Genomic DNA, 21,776 nt, shown 5'->3' with positions numbered 1-21,776 from the left:
AGACATCAAGACTTTCTTGATGCTCTTAAGGCGGTATTCATGGGTCCGCAGGTTACCCATGATGCGGCCCTGAGACTGTTAGATCTATCTCAGGGTTCGTTATCCACTAGTTCTTATGCCATTGCTTTTAGAACTCTGGTGGCAGAACTAGATTGGCCAGAGAAGGTGTTGATTCCTATCTTCTGGAGAGGGTTGGCAGGCTATGTCAAGGATGCCCTTGCTACTCGTGAGGTCCCTGCTTCTCTGGAGGACTTGATCACAGTAGCAACGAGGATCGATGTACGCCATAAGGAACGTAGACTCGAGGTCTCTTCCTCACGCCCTAAGCATCGGGCTATTCCAGTTGTTGAGGGTCCACTACCATCTTCCTCAGCATCTGAAACATCTCCCACTCCTATGGAGTTAGGTCATACGTCCTCCAGACTACGCAAGTCTGGTCCTCCTATATGTTACGTATGTCGTCAGGCTGGGCACTATGCCAACAAGTGTCCTAGTCGTCAGGGAAACTCCCTGGCCTAGTAACCATTAGAGGGGGGTTACTAGAGACGTCTTCTGCACCCTCTAAGTGTTGTATCCCAGGTCAGCTCTCGTTATCTGAGAATACATGGCCTATTATGGCTTTTGTGGATTCCGGAGCTGACGGGATTTTTGTGTCCTCAGGATTTGTAAAGGGACACAATATTCCCTCTATCATGTTAGAGGCGCCTATTCCTGTCCGTGTTGTTAATGGAACTATGTTGTCTGACTCCATTACATTGAGGACAGTTCCCTTGCGCCTTTCCCTGTCTCAGGGTCACATAGAGGAGATTTCTTTTCTTGTTTTGCCTGAGGGTATAGACGACGTCCTTCTGGGTCTTCCATGGCTTCGGACTCATGCTCCTCACATTGACTGGGAGTCTGACAGCATTATTAGTTGGGGTTCGAAATGTCAGTCCCGATGTCTTCCCTTACCACCTAAGGTCGTTGCGGTTGCATCAACTGATCTCTCTCCCATACCTACACCCTATTTGGATTTCGCTGACGTGTTCTCCAAACAGGGTGCTGAGGTTCTTCCACCCCATAGGCCGTATGACTGTGCCATAGACCTTATCCCAGGTTCGGTTCCACCTAAAGGCAGGGTTTACCCCCTGTCGATACCTGAGTCGGAGGCCATGTCGACCTATATAAGAGAGAGTTTAGAGAAGGGGTTCATTCGTAAGTCTGTCTCTCCCGCGGGAGCTGGGTTTTTCTTTGTTCGGAAGAAAGAGGGTGATTTGCGTCCCTGCATAGATTACAGGGGTCTCAACGCAATCACAATAAAGAACAAATACCCATTACCTTTAATTTCGGAGCTCTTTGACAGACTGAGAGGAGCTCAAGTTTTTACGAAGTTGGATCTGCGGGGTGCGTATAACTTGGTACGAATTCGAAAGGGTGACGAATGGAAGACCGCTTTTAACACCCGAGACGGTCACTATGAATACCTCGTCATGCCTTTTGGGTTATGTAATGCACCCGCAGTATTTCAGGACTTCGTAAACGATGTGTTCAGGGATTTACTGTTATCCTCAGTAGTGGTGTATCTGGACGACATCCTGATTTTTTCTCCTGATCTGGAGACTCATCGTCAGGATGTCGTTCGTGTCCTTTCCCGTTTAAGGGAGCACTCATTGTTTGCTAAACTCGAGAAATGTGTATTCGAGCAGTCCTCATTGCCTTTTTTGGGTTACATTATCTCACAAGAGGGTCTGGCTATGGATCTTGCGAAGCTCTCTGCTGTCCTGCAATGGTCCGAACCTCATTCCTTGAAGGCGGTGCAACGCTTCTTAGGATTCATAAATTATTACAGGCAGTTCATACCCCATTTTTCTACTTTGGTGGCCCCTTTGGTGGCCTTGACTAAGAAAGGTGCTAATCACTCTTTATTTACATATTTATGCCATATATATATTTTTTACCATCATATATGTATATTTTTATATCCATCCTTATCTGCATTTTTTATGGATTAGAACTCGGCAGGAGGAGGTTGTTTGTTAGTTAATCGGCGATGGTTTCTTCCATTCAATTATTTGACATTCATATTTATTTATCCTTTTCCCACCCCTCACTGGTATATGTTCATATATATATATACATATTTCACCTTCCTTCATTTTGTATTGTCATCCTATCTCATTTATGGAGTTACATTTGTTCATTTAAAAGGACCTTTTTATTATCTAGTTATAGGCGTTTTATTCCATTCTTATTTTGAATATAATAATACATTCTACTCCAGGTTATATAGCAATTCAATTATGAGAGCATATCTAATTATCGTCTGTTTCTTATTTCCATATCTTGTCCTGACACCGTTATTTGGGAAGTATTTATCCCATATTAAATTATATAATCGCCAGTAATGTTCTTTAATGAACTAGGTTTCTTTCACTCCTTAATATATATAATTTTATGGCCAAAAGAATAACAACGGAATAACAACGCAATTAGATCGTATTACACACATTTATTTTTATTTTTATTCATATTCATTTACTTATCTAGCAAGAATGTCATTGCTCGAGCTTTTTTGCCTTTTTACTTTCCATGAGCACCGGAGACGGGTTGTGGCATTCAGAATATGGTATACTACCCAGTCATGATAAATATATGTGCTTGCATATATACATCCTTTATTCCCTGAGATCTATTCTATAGCCGCAAATATTAATCCTTTGAGTCTAATATAGCTATGTGGAAAGGTGAAAGGGTGATACTTTAATTAACTTCAGAGCCTTATATTTATATTTATATTTACATCATCCCTTGCAAACCACGGTTAATTTTTAATCCCCATTTACCGAGCTTTAATGGTAGCTTTATAATATGGGAGGACATAATAAGCATCCAAATCCTCACCTGTCTTCCCCCTTTTTTCCTCTCTCCTGTGTTTCTTTCAGAGCAATTAGCATACCCTCACCCCTCCCTCCTCCTCACCTTAATGCTTTGGCTATTTTAGTTGCTCCTCTGGCTTCATGAAGCACTTATGATTAAGGACTTGTTTTGTTTTTATGTTATTAGTCCGAAACGCGTAAAGCCTTCATGATCTAAATTTGTACCATCTGAATGGATTCTTTTTTTGGTCTTCACGATGTGTATATATTTTTTTAACCATGTCCAAATAAAGACTTGAATATTTTAACTCAAGGAGAATTTGTGCCGGATCGCCTTCTCTCTCTTTGCTAATCCCAAAGCCTGGTCTACTGAGACATCTCAGGCTTTTGAGGCAGTAAAAAGACACTTTTCAACTGCTCCCGTTCTTCAAAGACCCGATGAGAATAAGCCCTTCCTCTTAGAGGTTGATGCCTCTTCAGTGGGTGCTGGTGCGGTCTTGTATCAAAAGAACGGTGCAGGTAGAAAAAGGCCGTGTTTCTTCTTTGCTAAAACCTTTTCACCGGCAGAGAGAAACTATACCATTGGGGATAGGGAACTGCTCGCCTTGAGATTAGCCTTGGAAGAGTGGCGTCACTTGCTGGAAGGAGCGAAACATCCTTTCCAGGTCTATACAGACCATAAGAATCTGACGTACTTACAAACCGCTCAGCGTCTGAATCCTCGCCAAGCCCGCTGGTCCTTGTTTTTCTCCCGCTTTCACTTCTCCATCAACTATCTGTCTGGGAGTAAGAATAACAAGGCAGACGCCCTGTCTCGCTCTATGCTTTCTACCCAGGAAGAGATTGACGAACCTCGTCTTATCCTTCCCTCCAGGGTTTTTCATACGCTCTCCCCTGTGACGTTAGACCAAATCCCACCGGGCAAGACCTTTGTTCCACCTGATCGACAGAATGATATACTGTCGTGGGCCCACACCTCAAAGGTGGGTGGGCATTTTGGTATTAGGCGGACACGAGAGTTACTGGAGAGGTGGTATTGGTGGCCACACTTAGCCAGCCACGTCAAGAGATATGTCGGTTCCTGCTACTCGTGTGCTCGCAACCGTCCATTACGGCAGAGACCGGCTGGGCTCTTGCATCCTTTACCAGTGCCAGATAGACCATGGGAGGTGGTAGGCATGGACTTTGTGGGTGATCTTCCATGTTCACAGGGACATAGATTTGTGTGGGTCATTACGGACCATTTCTCCCGGATGGTTCATCTCGTACCGTTATCGAGAATCCCATCTTCCAGGGTACTAGCCAAACTATTCCTCAAGCATGTCTTTAGGCTTCACGGGATGCCAGATCGTATCATTTGTGATAGAGGCCCGCAATTTACTTCCCGTTTCTGGCGAGATCTTTGTAGCCTTCTGCAAATTGAGTTGAATCTCTCTTCGGCATACCATCCGGAGACTAATGGTTTGGTTGAACGTACCAATCAATCTATGATTATATACCTTCGACACTTTGTTGCTGAGAACCACGATAACTGGTCCTCCCTCCTACCCTGGGCAGAATTTGCCCTTAACAATTCGCTGGCTGAGGCCACTGGGCAGACACCGTTCGTACTCAATAATGGGCAACACCCTAGGGTACCAGTACCGTTTCCCGCTGCTGCACCTCCTCCTCTTGTGGCCGACTGGGCAACTAATGCCAGAGAGGTTTGGGATCGGACTCAAGAGTCGATCCAAGCAGCTAAGGACCGTATGAAGACGGTGTCCGATCGGTTTCGTCGCCCGGCTCCTGTCTTTTCTCCAGGGGACTTTGTGTGGCTCTCTGCAAAACACGTGAGACTTAGAGTGAGCTCTGTCAAATTTGCTCCTCGCTTCCTGGGTCCTTATGAGGTTCTTCGACAGGTAAATCCTGTAGTCTATCAATTGAAGTTACCTGTCCATCTTAGGATTCATGACAAATTCCATGTCTCACTGCTAAAGCCGGCTATTTTACCTCACGCTCGTGAAGTGCACTCTCCTGCCTCTGATTCCTCTCGCTCTAGCTATGAGGTACGAGCCATAGTTGGTTCTAAGATGGTTAGAGGGCGCAGGTTCTTCTTGATAGATTGGGAGGGCTATGGTCCGGAACATCGCTCTTGGGAGCCTGAGGAGGCTGTCCATGCTCCCGACTTAGTTGCCGATTACCTGCGTCGCCGGGAGGGGGGCCCTTGAGGGGGAGGTACTGTTACGGTTGCTGCGAGCACTGGAGACTAAGTCCAGATTTCTTGCTACTGCACATGTGCGAGCACTGGAGACTAAGTCCAGATTTCTTGCTACTGCACATGTGCGAGCGCTGGAGACTAAGTCCAGATTTCTTGCTACTGCACATGTGCGAGCGCCGGAGACTAAGTCCAATCTTGGAGCCATTGCACATGTGCGGGTGACATCATCGCTGACACGAGGTCACATGTCTCTGACACCTTCTATGCCGATTGGTCGCTGGTCATGTGCTTGTGACGTCTTGCTCGGTGATAGGCCAGCATGACGTCACTCCTGTCGTTCTGGCAGCGGATTGGCTCTGGTGTCCTCCATCTTGGATGAGGCACAGAGTCTATATAAGACCCTGACACACGCCGCATGGTGCTCAGTCCTCTTGGTTCATGCATATGAGTAGACGCTCTGTGCGCGTTCCTCTAGGCATTCCTCTGTCTATGCTAGGTGAGCGCTACCGGCAGGGTAGCGTTCTTATACCTTACAGCTTCGGCTGCTGTCCGTATCCTTACCTCTTAGGGGAGCGGACATAGGCAGGTGCCTGAGGCACATGGTCTGGCTGGGCCTTGTGATTCTACTCGTAGGTGGACGTTGCCGTTAGGGTAACGTTCCTTATACTGCGTCTGGCAGTTGTTCGTATCCTCGCACACTAGGGGAGCGAACAGAGGTAGGAGCTTTGTGCGGCTTACGCTGCTGTTCGTCTCTTTTGCACCACTAGAAGAGCGGACCTAGGCAGGTGCCATATCTAGTGGTTCGTGTCCTCGCACACTAGTGGAGCGAACGCAGGTAGGAGCTTTGTGCGGCTTAAGCTGCTGTTCGTCTCTTTTGCACCACTAGAAGAGCGGACCTAGGTAGGTGCCATTTCGCACACATTGCCTTTGTCTCTGTGATTATTAACAGAGATCATTCCACACACCCTCCAAGTAAGGGAGGAATTGCTTTACTTACTTATTATATCCTTCTGTGAGTTAACAGAAGTATTGCACTCTGCCATAGTCTGCAGCAAAGTCTTTGCACGGTGGACCCTGACTGTCTGATACTCCTTTCAGTTATTATCAGACAGCCCCCCGTAACACAACGTGTGATGCCACGGAAACGATGAACAACCGCCGCCATTTTAATTAAACAATTTTATGAAACCTAGCTATGAGTACACGACTCACGATTTGTGAGCGATACTGCATCGCTAGGAGGTGTTACACGAGACGACATCGTGTACGATGCCGGATGTGTGTCACGAAAACCGTGACCCCGACGATGCATCGCACGATCAGTCGTCTCGTGTAAAGCCCGCATTAGTGTGACACACACAGACACACAATTCAAAGATTGAGTTTACTTCACCCCATTTTATCTGGTTTCAGGTGTGATTTTCATATTGCCCACACCAGTTACGTCCCACACATAAGTTTGAAGGAGCACCAAATGCTTGAAACAAAGTTTTGAAGTGCCATCCCTTCAGCTGACAATCTATGTGATTCTCTTTCTAATAACAAGCAGAGCTTGTCAGCTGAAGGGAGGGCATTTCAAATCATTGGTAGATCCAGGCAGAGGAGGAGAGTGCAGTCTGATCTGAGCATGCATGATCAGACTGCTGTCACTCACTGAAAGGCAGCCCTGCCCCCATCAGTGATGTGCACTGTTCAGTGCATCCGATTCTGCTCCCCAGATTGGAGGTAGCTTTGCTGCATCACATCAGAGGAATATGGCAGCCACACAGACATGGGCTTACCATAGTAGGTTAGGTAATAGAAGTACATTAGGAAAATGATTACTAGGAAGAGTTAGGTCATATGAGAAGGGTTTAAAGAGGTTGGCCACTACTTTATCATTGATTGACCAGCCTTAGGATAGTTCAACAATGTCTGATTGGCTGGGGTCCAACACCCCGCACCTCTGATGATCTGCTGTTCTCGGTGCCGCCAGCAGGTGGCTGGAAATGCTCAATTCTAAAGCTGCCCTGGATTTTGATAGCAGCCGCGGCCTGGTACTGCACATCCACCTCCCACTCAAATCAATAGGAGGTGGATGCGCAGTACCGTGACACACCCACTATCAGTTGATGGGGCAGCTCTGGAACTGAGCATTTCCAGCCTCCTGTTGCCACTACCACTGTGAGCAGCTGATCGGCAGAGGTTCGGGGTGTCAGACCCCGGTCGATCAGACACTTATGACCTATCCTAAAGGGAGGCCACCATCAATGCTAAAGTAGTGGCACACCTCTTTAAATTAGTAGTGGAAAACCCCTTTAATTGACCTCAAAGGTTGTTCTGTGCATTCTCTTTGGAGAAGGAGAATGAATGAGCTGCTCACCCCTCCTAATAGTGTAAGGTTGTGTTATAAAATAGGTGTTACATTTCATTATAACCCTACCTGTTGTGTTATTTGGTATCCCTCTTGAGGCTCACAGGTCAGTCTAATAAAATAATTTTTCAGGATTTTTTCTTAATTACATGTAAAATAAAACCAATAAAAATATAACAAAAAATAAATAAACATTTTATACAATAAGCTAATCTGTTATGGCTCGTCAAATAATCCTACCTAATTGTGATTCATGTTGTCTTTCATTCCATGAAATTGATGTGTTTTGAAGCTTAGTATTTTGAGTCTCAAATATAACCTGCTGTGGACAGTTCTGTATATTGCTGTGAAGTGAAGTGCAGCTGGATGCTGGACACTTTTCATCCTGCTGAAACAAAATGTGAAGAAGTCTAAAAATAAGGTCATACATATTGGAAATACAAAATGTTTCTATCCATTCATGATGATTATGAACACATCAAATGACCAACACAAGATCAAGAAATGTATTGTATTGCAACAAAAAAGAAAAATGTAAACATTTCTTACCAATAAATAAAATCTCCCTGGAGCTGTTTTCTTAGGAATTTTCAATTCCTCATTTGCTGGATTCAATCCACTTAAACTTCTCTTGAAAGTTGTTTGTTTTGACTTGCTTGAGAGTGCAGGATTTATGTCTGTTTCTACATACTTCTTTACTTTGGCATCATTGGTGATTGGGTTTGAGGTCACAGTGCTTTTTATCTCCAATTGTCCCACAAAGTATTGATTCTTATCATTCACATTTATCTGTGTTTTTTGCTTTCGAAGCTCTTTTGCCATGTCCACTCCTTCTTTCAGCTCCATTTTTTCTATCCACTGTTCCGATGTCCCACATACCTTTTCAACATTTAAATTGAACTTCTTTTGACTCAGATCATTTTTCACATGTCTGCAATTAATGTTAAAATAAAAAAAATAACCTTTATCAGTTACAACCAGGTTCCCGCAGTGATCATGTTGGTGCATAATGTACACTGAGTAAAAATATAAAAAATATAAACACACACTTTTGTTTTTGGTTCCATCATTTTCATGAGATTAAAGCCTGCTTTACATGTTACGATTCTGCATATCGTATGCGATCGTAACCGCCCCCATCGTATGTGCGGCACGTTCAATTTTGTTGAATGTGCCGCACAAACGATTAACCCCCGTCACACGTACTTACCCGTCCATACGACCTCGATGTGGGCGGCAAACGTCCACTTCCTGGAGGGGGAGGGACGTTCGGCGTCACATCGACGTCACGCAGCAGCCGGCCAATAGAAGCGGAGGGGCGGAGATGAGCGGGACGTAAACATCCCGCCCACCTCCTTCCTTCCGCATTGCTGGCCAGGAGCCGAAGGACGCAGGTAAGATCTGTGCATCGTTCCCGTGGTGTCACACACTGCGATGTGTGCTACCCCGGGTACGATGAATAACCTGATGCTCAAATCATGAGGAATGAACGATGTGCGTGCGATGAACGTTTTACCGTTCATTCGCAATCGCATGTAGCTGTTACACACTGCAATGTACCTTATGATGCCGGATGTGCGTCACTTACGAGGTAACCCCGCCGACACATCGTAAGATATATTCTAGTGTGTAAAGTGGGCTTTACTCAAAGATCAAAGACATTTTCTATGTACAAAATGGCCTTTTTCTCTCAAATATTGTACACAAATTTGTCTAAATCAGTGTTAGTCAGCACTTCTCCTTTGCCGAGATAATCCATCCCCCTCACTGGTGTGGCAAACCAAGATGCTGATTAGACAGCACTGATTATTGCACAGGTGTGCCTTAGGCTGGCCACAATAAAAGACGCTCTAAAATGTGCAGTTTTATCACACAGCACAATGCCACAAATGTCACAAGTTTTGATTTAGCATGTAATTGTCATGCTAACTGCAGGAATGTCCACCAGAGCTGTTGCCATTGAATTTAATATTCTTTTCTAAAACCTAAGCCGTCTCTAAAGGCATGTCAGAGAATTTGGCTGATTGCTCTCAGTGAGAGAAACAAAATTAAAATTTTGTAGTTGTGATACCTTTTAATGGCTAACTAAAATAAAAATAAAATATGCCATTAAAAGGTATCACAACTACAAAATTTTAATTTTATTTCTCTCACTGAGAGTAATCAATCATTTTTCAACTGGCTAACACGGTACCAAAACCTTTTTCTTTTAACAGAGAATTTGGCAGCACATCCATCCGGCCATACAACCGTAGACCACATGTAACCACACCAGCCCAGTATTTCAATATCTAACATCTTCTAGACAAATTTGTGAACAATATTTAAAAGAATAGGGCCTTTTGCATATGTTGCACCCCTGAGTCCCACAGGGCACTACAGGAAACTGCATCCTCTAGGGAATGCAGGACCTACCCCCTGGGACCTGGAGTACCAGTGCCGATTCACCAAAACACATCTAAATCCTAGCTCTCCTCTCCACACTAGGCATAGAGGGTTAGCAATGTAAGGGGATGGTAGCCATGGGAACGAGTCATTGGGTATAGCCAGCCTGGTGGGAGGGGTCAGCAGTCAGTCAGAGTTAGTTCAGAGTGAGGAGCACACGAGAGAAGTGTGCGAACATGTGTATTCCCCCGGGGCTCGGCCGGCTGCCAAGCCGCTCGGATCCGTGCTCGTCGGTGGGTGGCTCGAGCCTCTCACGGACCCGGGGGTCACGTCGCTCTGAAAGAGGGTTGGCGCTACACGTAGGGACTTCGGTGGGGAGGTCCACGGCCGGAGCCGCGGTTGTTTGTAGGGGATTTGAGTTTGTGACGTCACTTACGGGTTATGGTGAATGGATGGACACCACCGCTCCCGTTGACTAGGCTCCCGGGGACGGTGTTGTGCAGCTTGGTGTTGACCCCTCCGTGGGTAGGGGGATGATGGTCCCGGGGGCCTGAGGGAGGTGCTGAGGTAGGGGATTGGATGCGTGCTGGCGTGTCGGTGTGGTGCGGCGCGGTGCGCGGCCCAAAGGCACTGTTGTACTCACTATTACAAACATGCTGGAGTTTCTGGTAAACAAAACAAGATGGTGGACGGTGCCCGCAGCCGACTGCGCTTTTCCCCTTTGTAGGTTGGTGGTTTCCGCCTTTCTCCTGCACCTCACTTTTGTAGAAATGATGACTCCTATGCCTGAGCAACGGTAGTCCGCTCCCCAGCCTGGTGTGTGCTGGTAGAGCCCTTTTGCCCGCAGATGCTGGCCCGTCGGGTCTCGATGCCTGGGCGGTGGTTTTCTAACCCTATTGTTGGGCTGTTGTCTTCATTCGGGTCTTAGGTGGGAAAGGGCCTAAAATACAGTCCTCAATCAGTTGATTTGACTCGGCCCAGTTGTTTCTGGGCCTTGTACTGGGTCTGAGTACCCCTCCTGGTGCTCCGGTTTCCAATCGGTTCCCCGGTTCGGTACCGGCGGGCCACCACCCGATCCCGGTCCCTTACGGTTCCACCGGCTGTAATCCCAGCTCCTGTAGACGGCCACCACCATCTGCCTCCTTGCCAGAGGTGACAGGGCTCCAACCCAGACACCTGGTGTTAGACTATAGCAGACCTGGGCACTTGAACTCCACTCCACTTCACTGTCAAAACTAATCTCTCACGTTCTCCTGCTTCACCAGTTTATTTTGTTGCTTTTTAACTGGAAAAGAGTAAAACATATTTACAAGCATAATAAACTTTGTACAATTCAAGCATATTTGGAAATCTTCCCTTACGGGAGGCATATTCCTAAACGTTGCAAATATCAAACATTTTTACTAATAACGGGAACGGGAACGGGTCCTTCTGTTTGCCCATCCAAACAAACCTAGCCTTGATGCTGCCCCTAAGAAACAGGCAGCACCCCTTTTCCCCAGTCCAGGAATGGGCCCAGGTTTGCTTTACGGGACGGGTACAGTGTCTCACACCTGGTTGTCTCTCAGAGGCCCCACGTCCAGGGGACCTCTGACCCGGAGGATCGCCACAGGTTGCATTGGTGACGGGGCCTCGACCATCACCTTCCCGCAGGCCCATCCTCCAGTCTGCCTCTCCGGAGGTCGTGAAATGGGACAGGCCGGTCAAGGGATTATTTACAAGCCCAATAGTTTTTGGGTGTCCTGCAAGTTTGCAGCCATGTCTCTTTCTAAAACGGGGCAAAAACACGGGCAGTATGGTCCCAACGGGGACTTTTCAACTTGGCAGCCGGGATCCGCTGCCTTTTACTCCTAATCTTAATTAGGTGAAAGTCTCGGATGATTGGTGCTCATTCATTCAGCTATTTACACAATAAACATGTTGCACCCCTAGATGGCAGTCTCCCTGTACCTAAGTGGGGGCCTACCTAGGTTGGGGCGTGTGGAATTCCTGGGCCCAGTGTTGTCAGGGGGAGGCAGTGGGATAGAGGGGACAACCGGTCCCTCTTCCCGTGTGTCAGATATGGCGGATAGAAACCTACGGGGGCGTGGTATAGGTGCATCCCTGGGCGCTTGTTCAGGTGGCTCGCTGGCGGGCGTCTCTGTCTCTATTTCTTCCACGGGTTGTGAGAACATTATTACGGGAACAATTACCGCGACATACTGCATAGGCCAGTCCGCTGGGAAGTCACCCATCACGATATCACCTCTTTCTTCTTTTTCCTGCTCGGCATGGGAACCAGAGCCTTATCCACCAGTCTCAAGGGATCCAGGCATCTCTTCAGGTGGTCCCTGGAAACGGTAGCCGTGGTCTTACCCTAGTCGCGACTGATCAGATAGGTCTTCTCGTTCTCCCATCCAGTGGGCTGTATGACATATGGGGTCCTCTCCAATTGATCGTCGAGCTTGTGCGTCTTTCTCTTGCGCTTCAGTACCACATCCCCGGGTTCAAAGGGGGCAACCGGAGCCCGCTTGTTGAAGTGCTGCTCCTGCTTTTCTCAGCTCTGGCGCAGATTCCTCTCCACATACTCCTGGAATTGTCGGTACTGCGTCTGTCGCTTGGCATCCCAGTTGACGGTGGAGGGAAGCGCTTTGGGTGCCTCTATGTCCATTTCCAGGTCCACAGGCAGCCGTCCCGGTCGGGCTCTCATCAGGTATGCGGGGGTGCACTTGGTGGAACTGCAAGGGATTGTACATGTCCACCAAATCAGGCAGCTTCTCCGGCCACAGATTCCTTTCCTCCAACGGTAGTGTCTTGAGGAGGTTCAGGACCAGGTGGTTCATTTTCTCGCACATCCCATTAGTTTGGGTGTGCTACAGCGTGGTCCGGATCTTCTTGCACCCGTACAAGTGGCAAAACTCCTGGAACACCTCTGCTTCAAAGGCCGAGCCCTGGTCTGTGAGCACCTTTTCCGGGTAGCCATGCGGTCGGCAAACGTAGGCCTGGAAGGCTCTAGCTGCGGTATGGCCCGTCAAGTCTTTAACGGGGACAACCACCATGAACCTTCAGTAGTGGTCCACAATGGTCAGGGCATAGGTATACCCGCTTCGGCTGGGCGTGAGCTTGACGTGGTCCAGGGCGACTAACTCCAGCGGCTGGTGAGTGATGATCGGCTGCAGAGGGGCCTTCTGGCTGGCCTCGTCCCACCTTCTCAGTGTATAGGGGCCACATTCTCGACACCAGGCCTCCACAGACTCTCACATCCCACTCCAGTAAAACCGCTCTCTCAGCAACATATCCAGCTTTTTCCAACCGAAGTGCCCTGCACCATCATGGTAGGCTTGCAGGACCCTGGGCACACTGGCCTGGGGGACCACCAGCTAGCGAACCTTCTCATTGGGTTAAAACTGGGTTAAAAACTGGCTCAGTGATAGGAAACAAAGGGTGGTTATTAATGGTACGTACTCGGACTGGGTCTCAGTTCATAGTGGGGTACCACAGGGGTCAGTATTGGGCCCGCTTCTTTTCAACATATTTATAAATGACCTTGTTGGGGGCATGCGGAGTAGAATTTCAATATTTGCAGATGATACTAAACTCTGCAGGGTAATCAATACAGAGGAGGATAATTTTATATTACAGGGAGATTTATGTAAATTGGAGGATTGGGCTGAGAAGTGGCAATTGAAGTTTAATGTAGATAAATGTAAGGTCATGCACTTGGGTAGAGGAAATAACATTTATGATTATGTACTTAATTGTAGAACACTGGGTAAAACAGACACAGAAAAAGACTTGGGTGTATGGGTGGATGGTAAACTTCACTTTAGTGGACAGTGTCAGGCAGCTGCTGCCAGGGCTAATAAAATAATGGGATGTATTAAAAGAGGTATAAGTGTTCATGAAAAAATATAGTTCTACCTCTGTACAAGTCACTAGTGCGACCGCACTTAGAATACTGTGTACAATTCTGGTCACCGATATATAAGAAGGACATAGCTGAACTGGAGAGGGTGCAAAGAAGAGCGACCAAGATTATTAGAGGAATGGGGGGGCTGCAATACGAAGACAGGTTATTAAACTTGGGGTTATTTAGTCTGGAAAAACGAAGGCTTAGGGGAGATCTAATCACAATGTATAAATATATGAGGGGACAGTACAGAGACCTTTCCAAAGATCTATTTACACCTAGGCCTGTGACTGGAACACGGGGGCATCCGCTACGTCTTGAGGAAAGAAGGTTTAATCATAATCACAGACGAGGATTCTTTACTGTACGAGCAGTGAGACTATGGAACTCTCTGCCGCATGATGTTGTAATGAGTGATTCACTACTAACATTTAAGCAGAGCCTGGATGCCTTTCTTGAAAAATTTAATATAACCAGTTATGTATATTAGATTTTATGACAGGGTATTGATCCAGGGAACTAGTCTGATTGCCGGATGTGGAGTCAGGAAGGAAATTTTTTCCCCATTGGAACTTGTTTGCCACATTGGGGTTTTTTGCCTTCCTCTGGATCAACATGTTAGGCGACGGGTTGAACTAGATGGACTTAGAGTCTTCCTTCAACCTTAAAAACTATGATACTATGATACTATGATTGGTCTTTGGGTTGATCAGCTCCCTATACAGCTTCCCTTGATGTAAGTACAGCCGATTTCTTTCCTTCCACAACCGCTGAGCTTCTGAGAGGGTCGCGGGGTCAATCCTGGAAGAGCCCTGCGCAATCATGGTTTTGACCAGTTGGACTGCATGTTCTTGGTCCTGAGCTTCTTGCCACCCTTGGCTGGGCAGCGGATCAAGGTTCACCTGCTGTTGGTTAACGCAGGGATTCTCATCCCGTGGCCGATGGAACGCGGGTAGCTCAATTTCCTCAAGGTCGTCGTCCTCCACCCCTTCATCGGGTAGGTGCGGCATCCGAGACAGCGCATCTGCATTGGTGTTCTTGCGGCCAGCCCTGTCCTTGATATTGAAATCGTAATTGGACAGTCTAGCCATCCACCGCTGCTCCAGGGCGCCCAGCTTGGCTGTATTCAGATGTGTCAACGGATTGTTGTCTGTGTAGGCAGTGAACTTCGCCGCCGCGAGGTAATGCTTAAACCTTTCGGTTATTGCCCACATGAGGGCTTAGAACTCAAGCTTGAAGGAGCTGTAATTTTCGGGGTTCCTTTTCGTTGGCCAGAGTTTTTTGCTAGTGTAGGCGATCACTTTCTCCTTCCCGTCCTGTACCTGGGACAGGACCGCACCCAGGCCCACATTGCTGGCGTCAGTGTGGAGGACGATCGGGAGGTCGGGGTAGGCCAAGATTTCTTCCCCTGTCAGGGCTGACTTCAACTGGTGGAAAGACTCCTCGTGCTTCTTGCCCCAGACAAACAGGGGCCCAGGGGCTCTCCCATTCTTGGTCTGTCCCACAAGGAGGACTTGAATGGGTGCGGCCATCTTTGTGTACCCCTTGATGAAACGGCAGTACTAGTCCACCAGGCCCAGGAACTGCCTCACCTCTTTCACTGTGGTCGGTCGCGGCCAGCTCTGGATAACAGCAACCTTCTCAGGATCCGGGGCTACACCTTCTACGCTCACCACGTGTCCGAGGTACTGCACCTTGGGTTTTAGCAGATGGCACTTGGAGGGCTTCAGCTTCATCCCGTACTTGGAGAGGGCCGCGAACACTTCTGCCAGGTGCTCCAGGTGGGCCTCGTACATCTTAGAATACACGATCACGTCATCCAAATACAATAGAACAGTCTCAAAGTTGAGATGCCCCAAGCAGCACTCCATGAGCCATTGGAAGGTCCTGGGGCATTGCACAGCCCGAACGGCATACTGTTGAACTCACAGAGTCCCATGGGGGTAGCAAACGTTCTCTTCTCACGATCTTCCTGTGCAACCGCCACCTGCCAGTATCCACTGGTAAGGTCAAGGGTAGAGAAGTAATTAGCAGTCTTTAATGCAGCCAGCGACTCTTCAATGCGGGGGAGAGGGTAGGCATCTTTATGCATTATCTGGTTGATCTTCCGGTAATCCACACACATTTTCATGGTACCATCCTTCTTCTTTACCAGCACCAATGGAGCTGCCCAGGGACTACAACTATCCCTGATGACCCCTGCCTCCTTCATGTTCCTCACATGTCTCTGGCGCATTGATAGTGTGCTGGTGGGATCGGCCTATACCTTTCTTTAATGGGTGGATGTGTGCCTGTGGGGATATGATGTTGAACCCCCTTAATCCTCCCGAAGTCTAGCGGGTGCTTGCTGAAAACCTGCCCATACTCCTGTACCACCCTGTATACCCCGTCTTTGTGGTGTATCGTGGTAGAATTAGTGCCGACATGTAACTCCCGGCACCACTCCTCTAGCTGCATGGATGGGGTGTCACTGCTCATGTTGGGTGCAGGGATAGTGGGGATGGTTTTGTGGATGGCGTGGGTGTCTATAGTGAACAGCTTAGCTATGGTGGTGTAGCGGGGGAGCCTAACCTCTTCCTCCCCGCAATTCAGCACTCTCACAGGCACTCTCCCCTTCTTGACGTCAATCACCCCCCTGGCTGCCATTACTGTGGGCCAGTGCTCTGAAGGCGAGGGTTCCACCATCGCCGGGTAATCCCATCCCTGGGGGCCTTCTGCTGCCCTGCACCAAATCATCATATCGCTCCTTGGCGGGACCACCAAAGGGGCTGCATCCATCACCCACACTCCACCAATCTCTCCACCCGTCAGGTTCACTTGCTGCCGATGCAGGAGGGCCCGGATCTCACGCTGTAGTGCCCTCTGCCAACCCCCTCCTGCAGTGGCAGACAGCTGCTGCAACAGGCTCAACACTTCTTCCATACAGTGCTCAATCACGTTGGTCCCTAGGACCACTTTCGGGGGTACGGTCACTGGACTCATTCAGCACCACAATCATCCCTTTGCATTTCAGCTGGGTCCGTCCCACAGTCAGGTTTCATCTCCTTGAATCCCACCTGGGTCATAGGGATTCCATTGGCCACAATAATAGTCATGCTATCGTTGGGAGGGGCAAGTTCATTATCGGCCCAGTATCGCTGGTACAATGAATAAGGCATAGTCGTTACCTGCGATACGGTGTCCAACAGGGCCATGGTCGGGACGTCATCCACCGCCAGGGAGATGATGGGACGGCCTCCAACATACCGGTCTCGCCAATCTGCCGGGCCATGAGGGTCTACTCCTGAGGATTGGCCCTTGGCCTCAGGGGTTGCTCGTTTAACGGGTATCGCCTAGAGTAATGGCCAGGCTTGTTGCACCTGTAGCAAACAGGCGGCCCATACTGCAGGTCGTTGTTCTTCCTCCGCTGCATCCAAGAGACGTCCTCCAGGCTGTCAGCGAGCTGGATCTTCTCCTGGGGCTTGGCTCTCGTCGGTAGCTGGAGTGCGGCGAGGATCCGGGTGAGGTCTTCATACATGCGTCGGACCTGTGAGGCCAGCACTTCCATCGTCCCGACGGGTGTAGCAGGGGTCGGTAGAGCCAAGCGAGAGGGCGCTATTGAGACTGGAGCAGTCTCGACCGGCCAAGGGTCACATCAGGAACGCTGGTGGTTGGTGCTTGCAGGGCCTTGATGGCCTGCTCCTTTAGTACTGCAAAGTCTAGGTCGGTGTGCTCCAAAGTCCATAACTGCAGCTGTTTGCGGTCTTCAGCGGACCCCAGTCCCTGTAGGAACTGCTGCACTAGCATCTTGTTGCTGTTGGCCTCACTGATGGTGTCCACCCTCCTCAGCAGCCGGGGGGCTGTCTGCAGGCGCAAGCCATAGTCTCATACTGTCCGCTGGTCGCTGCCGACATTGGTAGAATTGCATCAGCAACTCAGCCTCAGTGCGGGTTTCGAAGGCGGTCTGGAGTTTCTCAAAGATAGTGGTCACCGAGGCCCGGTCCGCGTCTGCCCAGGTCTCCGTCTCTTGCTCGGCAGCGCCAGTCAGCTGCCCTAGCACTACCGTCCAACGCTGTCTGACGGTCATGGCATACAGGTTAAGGATAGTGCTTATCTTTTTCCGGAACACCTACAAGGCATCAGGCTTCCTATCGTACTGGGGTAGCCAGGTAGCACCGGGCACGTAGGGCAAGGAGATCGGCATTACCTGGGCGACCGCCGGACCCGCGACCTCCCCCACTCCTGCGACCGGAGCGAGGGCCGCTATGTTCCCGTCTTCGGGCGCCGCCACTCCCGCAGCTGGCGCCCCTCCGCCAACCCCATTAGGCACGGACATCTTCCCTCCATCCCCCCTTGATCTTTTCAGGGCACTCTGATTTCTTTCAGCACCGCTCTTTTCTCAGGGGCAGGGCTTCACTTTCGCGCTCTTTTCTTTGGAGAAAATGGCTTGGGCGGGAAACTTCACGCCACAGGACAGTGGCACACTTCCACAGGTAAGTGGATGGGTTCTATCCTGTTCATGATGCCAGAAGAGTCGATGTGTACCGCCCCGGGGCTCGGCCGGTTGCCGAGCCACTCAGATCCGTGCTCGTCGGTGGGTAGCTCGAGCTCCTCACGTATCCGGGGGTCACGTCGCTCTGAAAGGGGGTTGGCCCTACATGTAGGGACTTCGGTGGGGAGGTCCACGGCCGGAGCCGCGGTTGTTTGTAGGGGATTTGAGTTTGTGACGCCACCCACGGGTTGTGGTGAATGGATGGACACCACCGCTGCCGTTGACTAGGCTCCCGGGGATGGTGTTGCGCAGCTTGGTGTTGACCCCTCCATGGGTAGGGGGATGATGGTCCCACCGGGGGCCCGAGGGAGGTGCTGAGGTGGGGGATTGGATGCGTGCTGGCGTGTCGGTGCGGTGCGGCGCAGTGCGCGACCCAAAGGCACTGTTGTCTCACTATTACAAACACGCTGGAGTCTCTGGTAAACCAAACAACATGGTGGACGGTGCCCGCAGCCGGCTGCGCTTTTCCCCTTTGCAGGTTGGTGGTTTCCGCCTTTCTCCTGCACCTCACTTTTGTATAAATGATGACTCCTATGCTTGAGCAACGGTAGTCCGCTCCCCAGCCTGGTGTGTGCCTGTCGGGTCGGTGGCTTTCTACCCCTTTGGTTGGGCTGTTGTCTTCAGTCGGGTCTTAGGTGGGAAAGGGCCTAAAGTCCAGTCCTCAATCAGTTGATTTGACTCGGCCCAGTTGTTTCTGGGCCTCGTACTGGGTCTGAGTACCCCTCCTGGTGCTCCGGTTTCCAATCGGTTCCCCGGTTCGGTACCGGCAGGCCACCACCTGATCCTGGTCCCTTACGGTTCCACCGGCTGTAATCCCAGCTCCTGCAGGCAACCACCACCGTCTGCCTCCTTGCCAGAGGTGACTGGGCTCCAACCCAGACACCTGGTGTTAGACTATAGCAGACCTGGGCACAGGTCTGCACTTGAACTCCACTCCACTTCACTGTCAAAACTAATCTCTCACGTTCTCCTGCTTCAGGGCCTGTGAACTCCTCGGTGGGTGGAGCCTGGCTCCGCCCCCCTGGTGTGAACATCAAACCCGGAGGGAGGTGACAAGGTTTTTGTAGGTTGGCTGCTGTCACCTTACTAAGGGGGGGAGTTTGTGTAAGGCCCTACCTGTGACTACCTGGCTAGTCCAGGGCGTCACACATGCCTGAGCTGGGTTCGTGTAATGGTGACTCCTGGGGCACAGGCGAGAGGTTGCCAGGACGGGTACCGAGATACCGCTTTGACTAACAGGGCCCTAGGTCAAGCGCAAGTTTTAGACTGTTTGGCAAATACCTGCCTGGTGAGGACACCTCCTCGAACTTCACCAAACCAAATAATCTGGGGGCATCAGCAGTAAACTAGGATCGGGGTTCGGACACTTACCTCCCCGCAGGGTCCGCACTGCCCACCGTACGGAGAAGGAGACTGTACCCCAAAAGGGACAGTCGAGGTCCCCAAACGCTCCACGCTACGGGGACTGAATCTACAGAGAGTGCCAGGGACAGAGCAACCTGGGTCACTACATTGGCACTGGTCCTCCTGGGACCTGAACCAGCAATCCCTGAGTCCACAGTGAGTAAAGACTGTTAAAGACAACGTGGTGTGGTCTCCATTGCCCCATTACATCTCCCAGGCACAGCCCTACCTGCGGAGGGCCTACCATCACAGCTACAATCACCACCAACCCTGGGAGTACCCACATTTAGCAGTGGCGGTTCTCCATCCTTAACCGCAACCCGCAGGTGGCGTCACATGACAAAAACTTTTATCTCCCCTGTAAATATCCCTCATTAACAAAAGGGGCCCAGAGCACGGGACCAGGCAACGGCCACCAGAGTGGCAATCCTATTTGTTACCGCCCGGGACCGAATACTCCCTTCTCTGGGCGCTACACATACATAGAAAAAGTCTTATCTTTTGAGTTCTGCTCATGAAAAATGGAAGCAAACCAAGTGCTTGGTTTATATTTTTATTCAGTGTATTTTGGGGTTAGTTTCAAAGCTAAATTTTTCTGCTGACTGTAAACTTGCAGAAAAAGAAGGACAAATTGGAATTTAGAACAACAATAAACAAATAACAATTTGCTAAAGCGAGTGCAAGAGTCATAAAAACAAAACAGAATAAAAATGTAACAGATGATGAACAACACACTGACTGGAAAGTTACATCGCACACAAGGAAGGAGTCACATCAATCCATAGAGGGTCTGTGATCAATGACAATAATAACATGGTAATAAGCAAAGTGGTTCATAGAGAGTTACAATAACATGATTACCCAAAATATAACATGAAGTATGAGATTTGACAGTGTAAAGTGCCAGCAGTGCACACACGAGTCCCAGCCAAGGTGACTGTAAACTTGGCCTAAAAGACTAAAGGGTACTTTACACGCTGCGATATTGGTACCGATATCGCTAGCGAGTGTACCCGCCCCCGTCGGTTGTGCGTCACGGGCAAATCGCTGCCCGTGGCGCACAACATCGCTTACACCCGTCACACGGACTTACCTTCCCTGCGACGTCGCTGTTGCCGGCGTACCGCCTTCTTTCTAAGGGGGCGGTTCGTGCGGCGTCACAGCGACGTCACATGGCAGCCGTCCAATAGCAGAGGAGGGGCAGAGATGAGCGGCCCGAAGATCCAGCCCACCTCCTTCCTTCCTTCTTTTCCGGTGGACGCAGGTAGGAGATGTTCGTCGTTCCTGCGGTGTCACACATAGCGATGTGTGGTGCCGCAGGAACGACGAACAACATCGCACCTGCTGCAGCAACGATATTAAGGAAAGGAGTGAAGTGTTAACGATCAACAATTTTTGACGTTTTTGCGATCGTTGATTGTCGCTCCTTGGTGTCACACTCTGCGATGTCGCTAACGGCGCCGGATGTGCGTCACTAACGACGTGACCCCGACGATATATCGTTAGCGATATCGCAGCGTGTAAAGTACCCTTAAGGCGTACTTTACACGCTGCGACATCGCTAATGATTTATTGTCGGGGTCACGGTGTTTGTGATGCACATCCGGCGTCGTTAGTGACATCGCAGTGTGTGACACGTACGAACGACCTTCAACGATCGCAAAAGAGGTAAAAATCGTTGGTGTTGGAGAGGTCGTCCAAACACCAAATATCGTTGTCTGGTGAGTAGCGATGTTGTTCATCGTTCCTGTGGCATCACACATCGCTATGTGTGACACCGCAGGAGCGACGAACATCTCCTTACCTCCGTCCACCGGCAATGAGGAAGGAAGCAGGTGGGCGGCCTGTTCCAGCCGCTTATCTCTGCCCCTCCTCTGCTATTGGAAGGCTGCCGTGTGACGTCGCTGTGACGCCGCACGAACCGCCCACTTAGAAAGGAGGCGGTTCACAGGCAACAGCGACGTCGCAGGGAAGGTAAGTACGTGTGACGGGTGTTGGTGATGTTGTGCACAACTGACTCGCTAGCGATATCGGTACCGATATCGCAGCGTGTAAAGTACCATTAAGAATCTAGATATACTTTAATTACACAGGGAAGATTTGGTGCTGTTTTACATGTACTGTACAGTATTTCTTTATGGAAAAGCAGAATTGTATCCATG

The 21,776-nt window shown here is 49.5% G+C and overlaps 1 protein-coding gene across 7 annotated transcripts in view; it reads right to left on the bottom strand.

The window, feature by feature from the left end:
* PDE4DIP (phosphodiesterase 4D interacting protein) overlaps positions 1 to 21,776 on the bottom strand; it is a 1,984,767-nt gene that overhangs the window by 587,015 nt on the left and 1,375,976 nt on the right. For 6 of the 7 annotated variants that reach the window (XM_075321961.1, XM_075321954.1, XM_075321957.1 and 3 more), the window contains 2 exons: positions 7,955 to 8,336; positions 7,646 to 7,793 (listed from right to left, as the gene is read on the bottom strand). In XM_075321961.1, the coding sequence (XP_075178076.1) occupies positions 7,646 to 7,793; positions 7,955 to 8,336 (530 nt within the window). The remainder of the gene's footprint in view (positions 1 to 7,645; positions 7,794 to 7,954; positions 8,337 to 21,776) is intronic. The other variant, XM_075321955.1, reaches the window with a different exon arrangement.

This window comes from Anomaloglossus baeobatrachus, chromosome 8, assembly GCF_048569485.1.
Source record: "Anomaloglossus baeobatrachus isolate aAnoBae1 chromosome 8, aAnoBae1.hap1, whole genome shotgun sequence".
In the NCBI taxonomy this organism is placed as follows: domain Eukaryota; kingdom Metazoa; phylum Chordata; class Amphibia; order Anura; family Aromobatidae; genus Anomaloglossus; species Anomaloglossus baeobatrachus.
Note: the sequence above shows the minus strand (reverse complement) of the source record. Positions and strands in the feature narration are given on the sequence as shown.